This window comes from Arachis ipaensis, chromosome B1 (genome assembly GCF_059453495.1).
Source record: "Arachis ipaensis isolate K30076 ecotype BB chromosome B1, ASM5945349v1, whole genome shotgun sequence".
Lineage (NCBI taxonomy): Eukaryota > Viridiplantae > Streptophyta > Magnoliopsida > Fabales > Fabaceae > Arachis > Arachis ipaensis.
Window position 1 is genome coordinate 140555903 of NC_142436.1, and position 12598 is coordinate 140568500.

The following is a 12598-nucleotide window of genomic DNA, read 5'->3' on the forward strand; positions in this document are numbered from 1 at the left end:
GTTCTTTTAGGAAAATTGTCTTGAAATAATACTTGGGAATCGGCTAAGGTATGGTTTAGGTTTCTTGCATTTAATATATAATGTTCTGTGAAAACTTAGGCTAGATGACAATTGGATAAGTTGGAATGCAGATGTATGTTTAATGTTTAGTAATTTGTCGATGAATATATTTGGTTGAAGTTTATTGGATAATTAGTTTTTAATTTTGGATGATGAATGTTGTTATGTTAATTTGGAGAGAATTATGGTTGAATGTTATTGTTGATTAACTAATGATTTGGTGAATTATTGATTTGAGGTATAACTATTGTGGAGGTTGTTGTGATAACGAGGTATTTTGTGTTAAAAGCCTAGGATTTGTGAACTATCATCTTTAGTTGAATTTTGGTTGTTGGATTTGAATATTGTATGAGTTTAATCGTTGATCTGAGGTAGATTTATTGTGGTGGTTGTTATGATGATGAGGAATGGTATGTTGAATTGAAAAGAAAGCAGGTTTGGACCCGAAAAGGGTGGCAAAGTCCGAGTTTTAGAGGAGATGCTACCGAAATTCTATAAAAATTAGAGATTTAGTTTATATGATTATTTATAAAGATTTAAGATTCAAAGGTTATATGGTTTGATTTTGAGTTATTAAGAAAATGAGCATGTTTTAAGTTTGATTCATTTGGAAAAGAATGGATTATGTTTTGAATTGGAACTATTGATGGACGGAATGAGAGATGTGATAATGAAGGATAATGATTGAATATGATTGACGTATAATGATGAATGAGATGCGATTGAGAATGATGTGGATGTTGATGAATTTTAATTGAATTATTTATATGGCTTATGAATTTGAATAATCTGAGATACGAGATTCCCTGGATTAAGTGCCGTGGCTTGCCACCATGTGTACCAGGTTGAAAACTCGATACTCTGTTGACCCTACGACGTAAGTGTGACCGGGAACTATATAAATTCCCGGGAATGTTACCCCCATTGAGCAATATTGATTATTTGAGAAAAATCTATGCATAGACTCTTGGGGATGCACGTCGGGGGACCGTCTAAGGACAATTCAGACTTGTCGGGTTGGCTGGATAACTGACAGATGAGCCTCATCAGCCATAGGACAGGCATGCATCATATGCATATTACTTGAATTATTTGCTTGTGCTTTAATTGGGTGTGCCTATCTGTATTTGCCATGCTAAATGTGTATTTGTTACCTGCAGTAGTTGTAACCTTCTTGTGTTTGCCTTTATCTGTCTATTTGTCTGTGAAAATGCATGATGGAGTTGGAGGTATGGAGGAATGGCAGTATAGGACTTAGATTTAATGTTAAGTTAAGTTAGGATTAAATATTTTTAGGAAACCACCTTTTATGGCTTCTGTTTAATATTTTAAGCTCTATAATCTGAGTGTCGGCGTTCTAGGATTGCCTCTGGCATTCCCAGGACCTTATATATTATGTGTGTGGCACCTTTACCATACTGAGAACCTCCAGTTCTCATTCCATATTATGTTGTTGTTTTTCAGATGCAGGTCGAGAGGCTTCTCGTTAGGCGTCTGGACTCTTGAAGCAGAGTGGTTACAGGGTTATTTTGTCATGCTATGATGTATATATATATATGTACTTTTGGGTTTTGGATATGTATGTATATATGTGTAAATATTCTCCAGTCAGTCTTGACTTCGCAGGCTGAGTTAGGAGCTTGTTATTTTGTATCTTTGGCACCCTATTCCTACTTCTGTTATCTTATGTTTGACAGTTACAGTTTTCTTAGCACGCAAGTTAACTCGTTCCTTGAGCGTTGCGCTTTTATCTCGCGATTTTTATTTCCCCTATTCTTCAAGGCTCCTAGCATATTATAATTCTTCTGCTATTATATGTACTCATTTTATTTTAGAGGTCGTAGTACCACACCACCTTCGTTTTACGACTTAAGCATAAGGCTTAGTGTGGTAGGGTGTTACATTATGGTATCAGAGCAGTTCGTTCCTATAGAGCCTGAAAGACGGACTGATTGTACTTCTGTGCATTCTCTGTATATGTGTGTATGTGCTATTAGGATATCTGATTGATATATGTGGCATAAACGTTTGTGAGCATGCATTTGGAACTTAAAGCATTAGACCTGCGATATTGAGACTGATCAACTTAATATCACTTGTTTGGTGTGTATAGGGACCAGATGTCGACTCGCGGACGCGGTCGCGGGCGAGGTAGAGGTAGGACAGGTACCGTTACTCCTGCCCCTATAGGGACTGATCCAGTAGACTTTATGGCTGTCCTGGGAAATATGGCTGCAGCTATGCAGGCAACAGCTGAGGCACTGGGTAACCAGATGAATCAGGGTAATCATGGGAACAATACTGATGAGGACGGTCCTATGACGCTTGCTACGTTTCTGAAAGTTCACCCTCCAACCTTTAGGGGAACCTCAAATCCCACTGATGCAGATAATTGGATTCAGGCTATGGAAAGGGCGCTACAGGCACAACAGGTTCCTGAAGAGCAATGGGTTGAATTTAGAACTTATCAGTTGCAAGGTGAAGCTCAGTATTGGTGGCAGGGAACCCGACGTATTCTGCAGCCTGATGGTGCTGTAATTCCTTGGGAGGTCTTCCGGACAGAGTTCTATAAGAAATACTTTCCTAATTCAGCCAGAAATGCCAAGGAACTTGAACTGATCCAGTTAAAGCAGGGACAGATGACTATTGCTGAGTATACTAGCAAATTTGAGGAGTTATGTCACTTTTCTCGTATCTGTCAAGGTGCGCCTGAAGATTTTGCTGAATGGAAGTGTATTAAATATGAGGGAGGTCTTCGGAGCGATATTCTGAGCTTCGTTGCCCCAATGGAGATCAGGGTGTTTTCTGAATTGGTGAATAAGAGTAGGGTGGCTGAGGATTGTGTGAGGAAGGCGGCAGCAGAGAAAGGGAGTTTGAGGATGCCTTTTCAGAGGCTTTCAGGGAGGAATTTTGCCCCGAGAGGTAGGAATTTCAAGCGTGGAGGTTTTGTTCCACAGCAGAATCAGAGTCAAGGTAATTACAGAAGGCCGAATACTAATGCTAGTCAAGGAAAAAGGTTTGGGAAGCAGCCACAGCAGGATCTGAATTGTCAGAAGTGCGGAAAGTATCATCCTGGAGTTCCGTGCAGACTAGGACTTGGAGTGTGCTATTCCTGTGGACAGCCCGGGCATATAGCCAGTAATTGCCTGGAGAAGAAGAACTATGAGACTGGTAGGGTGCAGCAGCCGGGGAGAGTATACACCACTTCTACCATAGGTGCTGAGGGATCTGAGACACTGATTAGAGGTAATTGTGAAATGGCTGGTAAAATCTTCAATGCTTTATTTGATTCAGGAGCAAGTCATTCATTTATTGCATTTGAAAAGGCCCATGAATTAGGATTGAGAATGGTGGTTTTAGATTATGATTTGAAAGTATATAATGCTACTCATGAAGCTATGGTGACTAGGATAGGATGTCCACAAGTTCCCTTTCGAGTACAACAGCGTGAATTTGTGCATGATTTGATTTGTTTGCCTATGACTGGTCTTGATCTCATATTGGGATTGAATTGGTTATCCAAGAATCATGTTTTGCTTGATTGTTCTGAGAAGTCAGTACAGTTTATGCCAGAAGGGTCAGAAGCACCGGTTGTGGTGAATAGTTACTATTTGAATTCTATGATAGTAAACTGTTCTGGAACTGAGTGTCAGGGTATTATGTTATTAACTGCGGGAGTATCAGGTGATGATCAGAGTTTAGAGCAGATTCCCATTGTATGTGAATTTTCAGATGTGTTTCCAGATGATATTAATGAATTTCCACCTAATCGGGAAGTTGAATTCGCAATTGAGTTGGTGCCTGGAGCCGGTCCGATTTCAATTACTCCTTATAGGATGTCACCTTTAGAAATGGCTGAACTGAAAGCTCAGCTGGAAGATCTGTTGGGTAAGCATTTTATCCGACCAAGTGTTTTTCCGTGGGGAGCGCCAGTGTTACTGGTAAAGAAAAAGGATGGGAGTATGCGGCTGTGTGTCGATTATCGGCAATTGAATAAGATCACTGTGAAGAATAAATATCCGTTGCCTAGAATTGACAATCTAATGGATCAGTTACAAGGTGCTGGTGTGTTTTCTAAAATTGATTTGCAATCTGGTTATCATTAGATAAGGGTTAGAGACGAGGATATCCGAAAACTGCTTTCAGGACGCGTTATGGTCATTATGAGTATACAGTGATGTCTTTTGGGTTAACTAATTCCCCGGCAGTATTTATGGATTATATGAACAGGATTTTCCGACCGTATCTGGACAAGTTTGTTATTGTCTTCATTGATGACATTCTTGTTTATTCTAAGACTGAAGAGGAGCATGCTGATCATTTGCGAACTGTGCTGCAAATTCTGAGAGACAGGAAGTTGTATGCTAAGTTATCTAAATGTGAGTTCTGGAAGAGTGAAGTGAAGTTTCTCGGCCACGTGGTGAGTAAGCAGGGAATAGCTATGGATCCTGCTAAGGTGGAAGCAGTGATGAATTGGGAGAGACCAACTTCAGTGACAGAGATCAGGAGTTTCCTAGGTTTGGCGGGGTATTATCGCAGATTCATTAAAGGATTTTCACAGCTCGCCTTACCTTTAACTAAGTTGACTAGGAAGGATACGCCTTTTATCTGGACTCCGGAATGTGAAGAGAGTTTCCAAGCATTGAAGCACAGGTTGACTACTGCACCTGTATTGGTATTACCTGAACCAAGTGAACCGTTTGAAGTGTATTATGATGCATCTCTGAAAGGGTTGGGGTGTGTTCTGATGCAGCACCAGAATGTTGTAGCATACGCTTCACGGCAGTTAAGGCCACATGAGATGAACTACCCGACACATGATTTAGAACTTGCTGCTGTTGTGTTTGCTTTAAAGATTTGGAGGCACTACCTCTATGGCGTTAAGTTTCATGTTTTCTCAGACCATAAGAGTTTGAAGTATCTTTTTGAGCAGAAAGAGTTGAATATGCGTCAGAGGAGGTGGATGGAGCTTTTGAAAGATTATGATTTTGAATTGAATTATCATCTAGGAAAAGCGAACGTTGTGGCGGACGCTTTGAGTCAGAAGTCTTTATATGCAGCTTGGATGATGCTACGGGAGGAAGAGTTACTGAAGGCATTCCAAGGTTTGAATTTGGGAGTTAGAGAAGAATCTGGAATCCTGTGTTTGAGTCAGTTGCAAATTTCTAGTGATTTTAAATCAGAACTTCTGAAGGCTCATCGAGACAGTGAAGCGTTACGTAAGGTATTACCAGCAGTCGAACAGGGGAAATAGTGGAGAGTGTCAGAAGGACAGGATGGTTTGTGGAGGTTCAAGAACCGGATTGTTGTGCCAGATATTGGAGACCTGCGACAGAGAATCTTGAAGGAAGCTCATAAGAGCGGGTTTTCAATCCATCCAGCGAGCACTAAAATGTACCAAGATTTGAAAGCGATGTTCTGGTGGCCAGGTATGAAGAATGATGTGGCATTACATGTATCTAAATGTTTAACGTGTCAGAAGGTCAAGATTGAGCATCAAAGACCATCAGGGACCCTTCAGCCTTTGGAGATTCCACAATGGAAATGGGAGAGTATTGCAATGGATTTTGTGATAGGTTTGCCTAGAACCCGGTCTGGTTATGACGCTATTTGGGTGGTTGTGGATCGACTGACAAAATCAGCTCACTTTCTTCCTATCCGAATAAGTTGCACAATGGAGGAATAGGCTCGAATGTATATCAAAGAGATTGTCAGATTACATGGTGTGCCTTCTACTATTATATCTGATAGAGATCCCCGTTTTACATCAAGGTTTTGGGGAGCTTTTCAGCGTGCATTTGGGACTCAGTTAAGCTTGAGTACTGCGTATCACCCTCAGACAGATGGTCAGTCAGAGAGAACTATTCAAACCTTGGAGGATATGCTAAGGGCTTGTGTTTTAGACCAGCCGGCGGGCTGGGATCGGTATATGCCATTAGTAGAGTTTGCTTATAATAATAGCTATCATGCGAGCATTGGAATGGCTCCATATGAGGCTTTGTATGGCAGGAAATGTCAATCTCCGTTGTGTTGGTATGAAACTGGAGAAAGGAGTTTATTAGGGCCTGATGTGATAGCTGAAACGACTGAATAGATAAAGAAGATTCGTAGTCGAATGCTTATAGCCCAAAGCCGCCAAAAGAGCTATGCTGACCAGAGGCGAAAGCCTTTGGAATTCAAAGAAGGAGAACATGCCTTTTTGAAAGTTACACCAACCACTGGAGTGGGAAGAGCTATTAAGACTAAGAAACTAAATCCCCGTTATATTGGACCGTTTGAGATCCTGAAGAGAATTGGGCCAGTGGCTTATAGAATTGCCTTACCGCCGTATCTTTTGAATTTGCACGATGTGTTTCATGTATCGCAGCTTCGGAAGTATACTCCTGACGCAAGTCATGTTCTGGAACCAGAACCAATCCAAGTAAGAGAAGATCTAACACTTCCAGTAATTCCAGTGAGAATTGATGATACTAATATTAAACGATTACGCGGAAAGGAAGTATCATTGGTAAAAGTAGCTTGGAGTCGAGCTGGTATCGAGGAACATACCTGGGAGCACGAATCAGATATGCAAAAAGACTATCCACATCTCTTTTCAGGTAACTAGATTTAAATTTTGAGGGCAAAATTCTTTATTAGGTGGGTAGGATGTAAACCCCGGTTAAATTAGTAGATAATTAGTCAATAAATTAGTTTTTAATAAGGAGGATTAGAAACGTAAATATTATATTAAATTAGGGTAGAGCTCATCGAAACGAGAATTTTGACACTAATTTCGAAGAAATCGGTCCAAGATTGGACCGAACGGGCCGAACTGGTTGAACCAGACCCAAACCGGGCCGTGGGCCCAACCGGACCAGCCCTTTAAGTAAACCCACGTTCTTCTTCTCCCCATTGTTGGCAACGTCGAAGAGCATCAGGGAGAGGAAAGAAAGAACGTCAAATCGTTACGCTAACTTCCAACTCCCGTAACTTCTCCGTCCGAGCTCCAATCGCCGCACCGTTTGCGGCCACGTGTTCACCGCGTCGAGCTCTACGTTTCTATCGGAACAATTTTACTGGTAACTTGTTTAATCACTCTCAGTCTCATCTTCCCCCAATTTTCGAATTTTAAGTGGGAATATTGAATTTCTTTGATTTCTGATGTTTTAGGATCCAATTAGCTTGAGAAAAACGTTCACTCTTGCTTATGTGAAGCTTGGGTAAGGTGAGGATACAATAATTCTATTTTATTTTTATTAAATTTGAGCTTTGAATATTTAATTGGATATATATGTGTTATGAATGTGCATTAGGTTGTGAATAAATAATTGGAGCTTGAAATTGTGAATACTGGAACTTGGAGGAAGCGGATTAGTTGAGGTTTTGAGGGCTGTGTTCTTTTAAGAAAATTGTCTTGAAATAATACTTGGGAATCGGCTAAGGTATGGTTTAGGTTTCTTGCATTTAATATATAATGTTCTGTGAAAACTTAGGCTAGATGACCATTGGATAAATTGGAATGCAGATGTATGTTTAATGTTTAGTAATTTGTCGATGAATATATTTGGTTGAAGTTTATTGGATAATTAGTTTTTAATTTTGGATGATGAATGTTGTTATGTTAATTTGGAGAGAATTATGGTTGAATATTATTGTTGATTAACTAATAATTTGGTGAATTATTGATTTGAGGTATAACTATTGTGGAGGTTGTTGTGATAATGAGGTATTTTGTGTTAAAAGCCTAGGATTTGTGAACTATGATACTTAGTTGAATTTTGGTTGTTGGATTTGAATATTGTATGAGTTTAATCGTTGATCTGAGGTAGATTTATTGTGGCGGTTGTTATGATGATGAGGAAGGGTATGTTGAATTGAAAAGAAAGCAGGTTTGGACCCGAAAAGGGTGGCAAAGTCCGAGTTTTAGAGGAGATGTTGTCGAAATTCTATAAAAATTAGAAATTTAGTTTATATGTTTATTTATAAAGATTTAAGATTCAAAGGTTATATGGTTTGATTTTGAGTTATTAAGAAAATGAGCATGTTTTAAGTTTGATTCATTTGGAAAAGAATGGATTATGTTTTGAATTGGAACTATTGATGGACGGAATGAGAGATGTGATAATGAAGGATAATGATTGAATATGATTGACGTATAATGATGAATGAGATGCGATTGAGAATGATGTGGATGTTGATGAATTTTAATTGAATTATTTATATGGCTTATGAATTTGAATAATCTGAGATACGAGATTCCCTGGATTAAGTGCCGTGGCTTGCCACCATGTGTACCAGGTTGAAAACTCGATACTCTGTTGACCCTACGACGTAAGTATGACCGGGCACTATATAAATTCCCAGGAATGTTACCCCCATTGAGCAATATTGATTATTTGAGAAAAATTTATGCATAGACTCTTGGGGATGCACGTCGGGGGACCGTCTAAGGACAATTCAGACTTGTCGGGTTGGCTGGATAACCGACAGATGAGCCTCATCAGCCATAGGACAGGCATGCATCATATGCATATTACTTGAATTAATTGCTTGTGCTTTAATTGGGTGTGCCTATCTGTATTTGCCATGCTAAATGTGTATTTGTTACCTGTAGTAGTTGTAACCTTCTTGTGTTTGCCTTTATCTGTCTGTTTGTCTGTGAAAATGCATGATGGAGTTGGAGGTATGGAGGAATGGCAGTATAGGACTTAGATTTAAGGTTAAGTTAAGTTAGGATTAAATATTTTTAGGAAACCACCTTTTATGGCTTTTGTTTAATATTTTAAGCTCTATAATCTGAGTGTCGGCGTTCTAGGATTGCCTCTGGCATTCCCAGGACCTTATATATTATGTGTGTGGCACCTTTACCATACTGAGAACCTCCGGTTCTCATTCCATATTATGTTGTTGTTTTTCAGATGCAGGTCGAGAGGCTTCTCGTTAGGCGTCTGGACTCTTGAAGCGGAGTGGTTACAGGGTTATTTTGTCATGCTATGATGTATATATATATGTACTTTTGGGTTTTGGATATGTATGTTTATATGTGTAAATATTCTCCGGCCAGTCTTGACTTCGCAGGCTGAGTTAGGAGCTTGTTATTTTGTATCTTTGGCACTCTATTCCTACTTCTGTTATCTTATGTTTGACAGTTACAGTTTTCTTAGCACGCAAGTTAACTCGTTCCTTGAGCGTTGCGCTTTTATCTCGCGATTTTTATTTCCCCTATTCTTCAAGGCTCCTAGCATATTATAATTCTTCTACTATTATATGTACTCATTTTATTTTAGAGGTCGTAGTACCACACCACCTTCGTTTTACGACTTAAGCGTAAGGCTTAGTGTGGTAGGGTGTTACACATAGCGTGTGATGAATGTGAGTGTGAGTGTGAGCAAGTCAGCTAGTCCAACTAAGCAACAACGCGTGGACCATGTTTTTCTATGCTAAACCCATAAATATATCATATATTGGAATCCAGTTTTCTTGCAATATTGGTGTCATATATATGCTCAGTCCAATTAAAGTGGCTCTTATGTTCAAGGAAGAACTTGGAAATCGCATCACAATGTTCCTTCTTATGGTGACTAAATCAGTTATGGCAGCACTTCTTATTCCTCCAAATAAGTTAAGTTTGAAAATAATAATGAGAGCTAGCTACTTGCTTGATTTTATGCAAAGATGAAGTATATGGAGTCAATGGAGTATATGTATAATATGTACAATGAGAATTTAGGAAATATTTGATTCGGTAGGATATCAGATGTTTATTATTCTTGGTATTCGGATGGTTATTCTGAATAATATAGGTGTATTGTGTTTGAGAAATTAGTAGTATTTTATTCTGGATATTCATTTTTTAACTTATATTGGGCCAAATAAACAACCCATTGTACACATTATACAGATATTCTATTGGCTCCTTAGCAAGATTGTTATGCAAATTCATTGAAAACACATATGCACGTTTAATTTGATTTATATATAGAAGTATTTATAAGGATCTATATTTTAAAGATAAAATATATTTTTATTTTTAAAATTTGTCAAAATTTAAAAATATCACAAAATTTTATTTTATTTTAATTTTATCTTAAAAATTTTTCAATTTACATCAAATATACTATTGATAACTAAATTTTCAAAAAAGTTAAAATTAATATAGTAATAACACTTGACAATTAGGAGCTAATTATTTGTGTCGAAAATTATTCTTACAAAATTATTGCTAAATTGATTCTAAAGTTTTTTTTAAAGTTAGCGATTAGAGGTATATTTAATACAAATTAAAAAATTTTAAAATAAAATTAAAACAAAATAAAAGTTAAAACTTAATAATACTTTTAACAAATTTTAAAAATAAAATTAAAAGTATATTTTATCCCATTTTCAATGAATTTTTATACAACTTTTAAAGAGTGAATAAGTGATGATATACATACTATAATTAATCAACCTAAGTGTACAACTAAATTATAATTTTAAGTATATAAAAATCACTAGCCAATCTCGATACAAAATTATGTACTTGACATTTGATAGATTTTTTTAGGATATATCTAATTTGAGCATATGTTAAGATAATAAATTATTTTTTTTAAAAAATACCAAAAATTTAAGTTTTTAATACTTTATTTTTTATTTATTAAAAAAATTTAAAATATTATATTAATATAATAATCTTGTGTTTAGAACACATGTTATTTAAACTTTTTTTTTATTAAATCAGTGTTAACTCATCAATTACAAATTTAATTATTCTATCATGATAAATTATTTATTATTCTAGTAGTTAATTATTTAATTTAAAAATTATATAAATTAATATAAAAATATGTAATTGATTTAATAGTTAATTTTTAGTGTACTATAAGTTTTTTTTTATACCTTACAAAATTCAGAAATTAATAACAGAATTTTTTTTATAGTACGAAAATTTGGAGGATTTATCATTCCTTTTAAACATTATTGTAAGTGGAGTATATGAAAGTTGAATGATTAAGTATTATTTTGTATTTTTCAACAAAAGTCTTCATGAGCTAGTTGTTCCTGATTTTTGTTTTTTTGGTGTCTTTAATATCCGTTCTTACTGATTAATTGCGCGTATGATCTCGCTGCTGCATTAATTATTTGCGGATTATTACGAATTTGAATGTCGTCTCATCACACACACAGAGTATATATACATGTCATGATCCTATTGATCCATTAGATAATTAATTGAGGAATGTTGGTTTGTCTAACTTAATAATATAATATAATACTTCATCGTACTTTTAAGTCATCCATGCATGATACACTCATACACATGATGTTGAAATTAAATTCGCATCATATAGAGTTGGTACGGTGTTGCTCTATTAATTATAGTGACGCTTCTGCTTCAAAAAGTGTTTTATATATATTAAGTTCTAGATAATTTAGACAATAAAGCAAAAACTATATAATACGTCATTTGACGTCTTAGGCATAATAATAATACTAATAATATTTTTATCAGACTTTGATATGTATAATTTTTTTTTTGAGTAATAATAAATTTAATTTATCATCTTTTTAAACTAAATTAATAATTATGTTTGATTTTTTTTATTAAAATACACTAGCAAATTATTAGTATTGAATAAAATAAAATAGATATATATCGTACATTAAAAATTAAACCCATAGTATTAATAATATGATTATTCTATTAATATTATATATTATCACAAGATTAGAATTAATGAATATTTAGCAATATAAAAATGTAAATTTTTTGTCTATTATTAAAATTTAATTATTTACATAGTATAACTAATAATTAAAGAATGATGATTTATAATAAACTTCAAGAGTTGTTTGTATATATATATATAGTCATATACAATTATTTAAATTGAAATATATATAAATTTATAAATATAAACATCATAGTATTGTAAAAAATTGACTAACTTTTTGTAAAGCACTTGTTAGTCAGCATTGTTGATTTGATGTCACTTCTCATAGTCTTTTATAGTGTAATTTTTATAGTTTGTTTTTTAACAAATTTGAGTGTTTTTACATAATAATAATAATAATAATAATAATAATAATAATAATAATAATAATAATAATAAAAGGGAAAATATTACTGTTTTGAATATTAAGGATGTTGTCTAGTAGTAATGCATTTATCAAAAGGAAGTGTTTGTCTAATAGGGGGAGACAGTTTCTTCTCTTGTAGGTTAGGTTAGAACTTAATTAAGAATCGTAATCATTACTACGGTATTAATGAAGTTAGTTGGATTAATGTTTACAAATTTCTTGCTATAGAGTAGTTCAATTATTTGAAACTTAGAAGAGGTTTATCACATAAAAAGTCCACACGGGAAGATTTTATTAATTTTCATAAAAGTGTTCTTTACACTAAAATTCGTATAGCTAAGCTAAAAGTCTAGAAGATTGTTCTTGAGCATGTTTCAAATAATCTTCATCGAAAATATTTAGTAATCAAAGAAAATCAGCCAAAAACAACCATAACTTACTTTATTTAGTATTTATTAATTGTTGTGACAATTAATAAATATTAAATAAAGCA

The 12598-nt window shown here is 35.2% G+C and overlaps 2 protein-coding genes across 2 annotated transcripts; both read left to right on the top strand.

Moving 5' to 3' along the window:
* Positions 1-2180: 2180 nt before the first annotated feature.
* Positions 2181-2732, top strand: LOC148578622 (uncharacterized; the record flags this gene model as incomplete). The annotated part of the gene is made up of 1 exon (XM_088503128.1): positions 2181-2732. A coding segment is annotated over exon 1 (552 nt), but the record flags the coding sequence as incomplete, so codon positions are not given.
* Positions 2733-2846: 114 nt separating this feature from the next.
* Positions 2847-8986, top strand: LOC110263151 (uncharacterized). The gene is made up of 2 exons (XM_088503129.1): positions 2847-3324; positions 8961-8986. The coding sequence occupies exons 1-2, from the start codon at positions 2847-2849 to the stop codon at positions 8984-8986; spliced, it is 504 nt and encodes a 167-aa protein (XP_088359255.1).
* The last annotated feature ends 3612 nt before the right edge of the window (positions 8987-12598 follow it).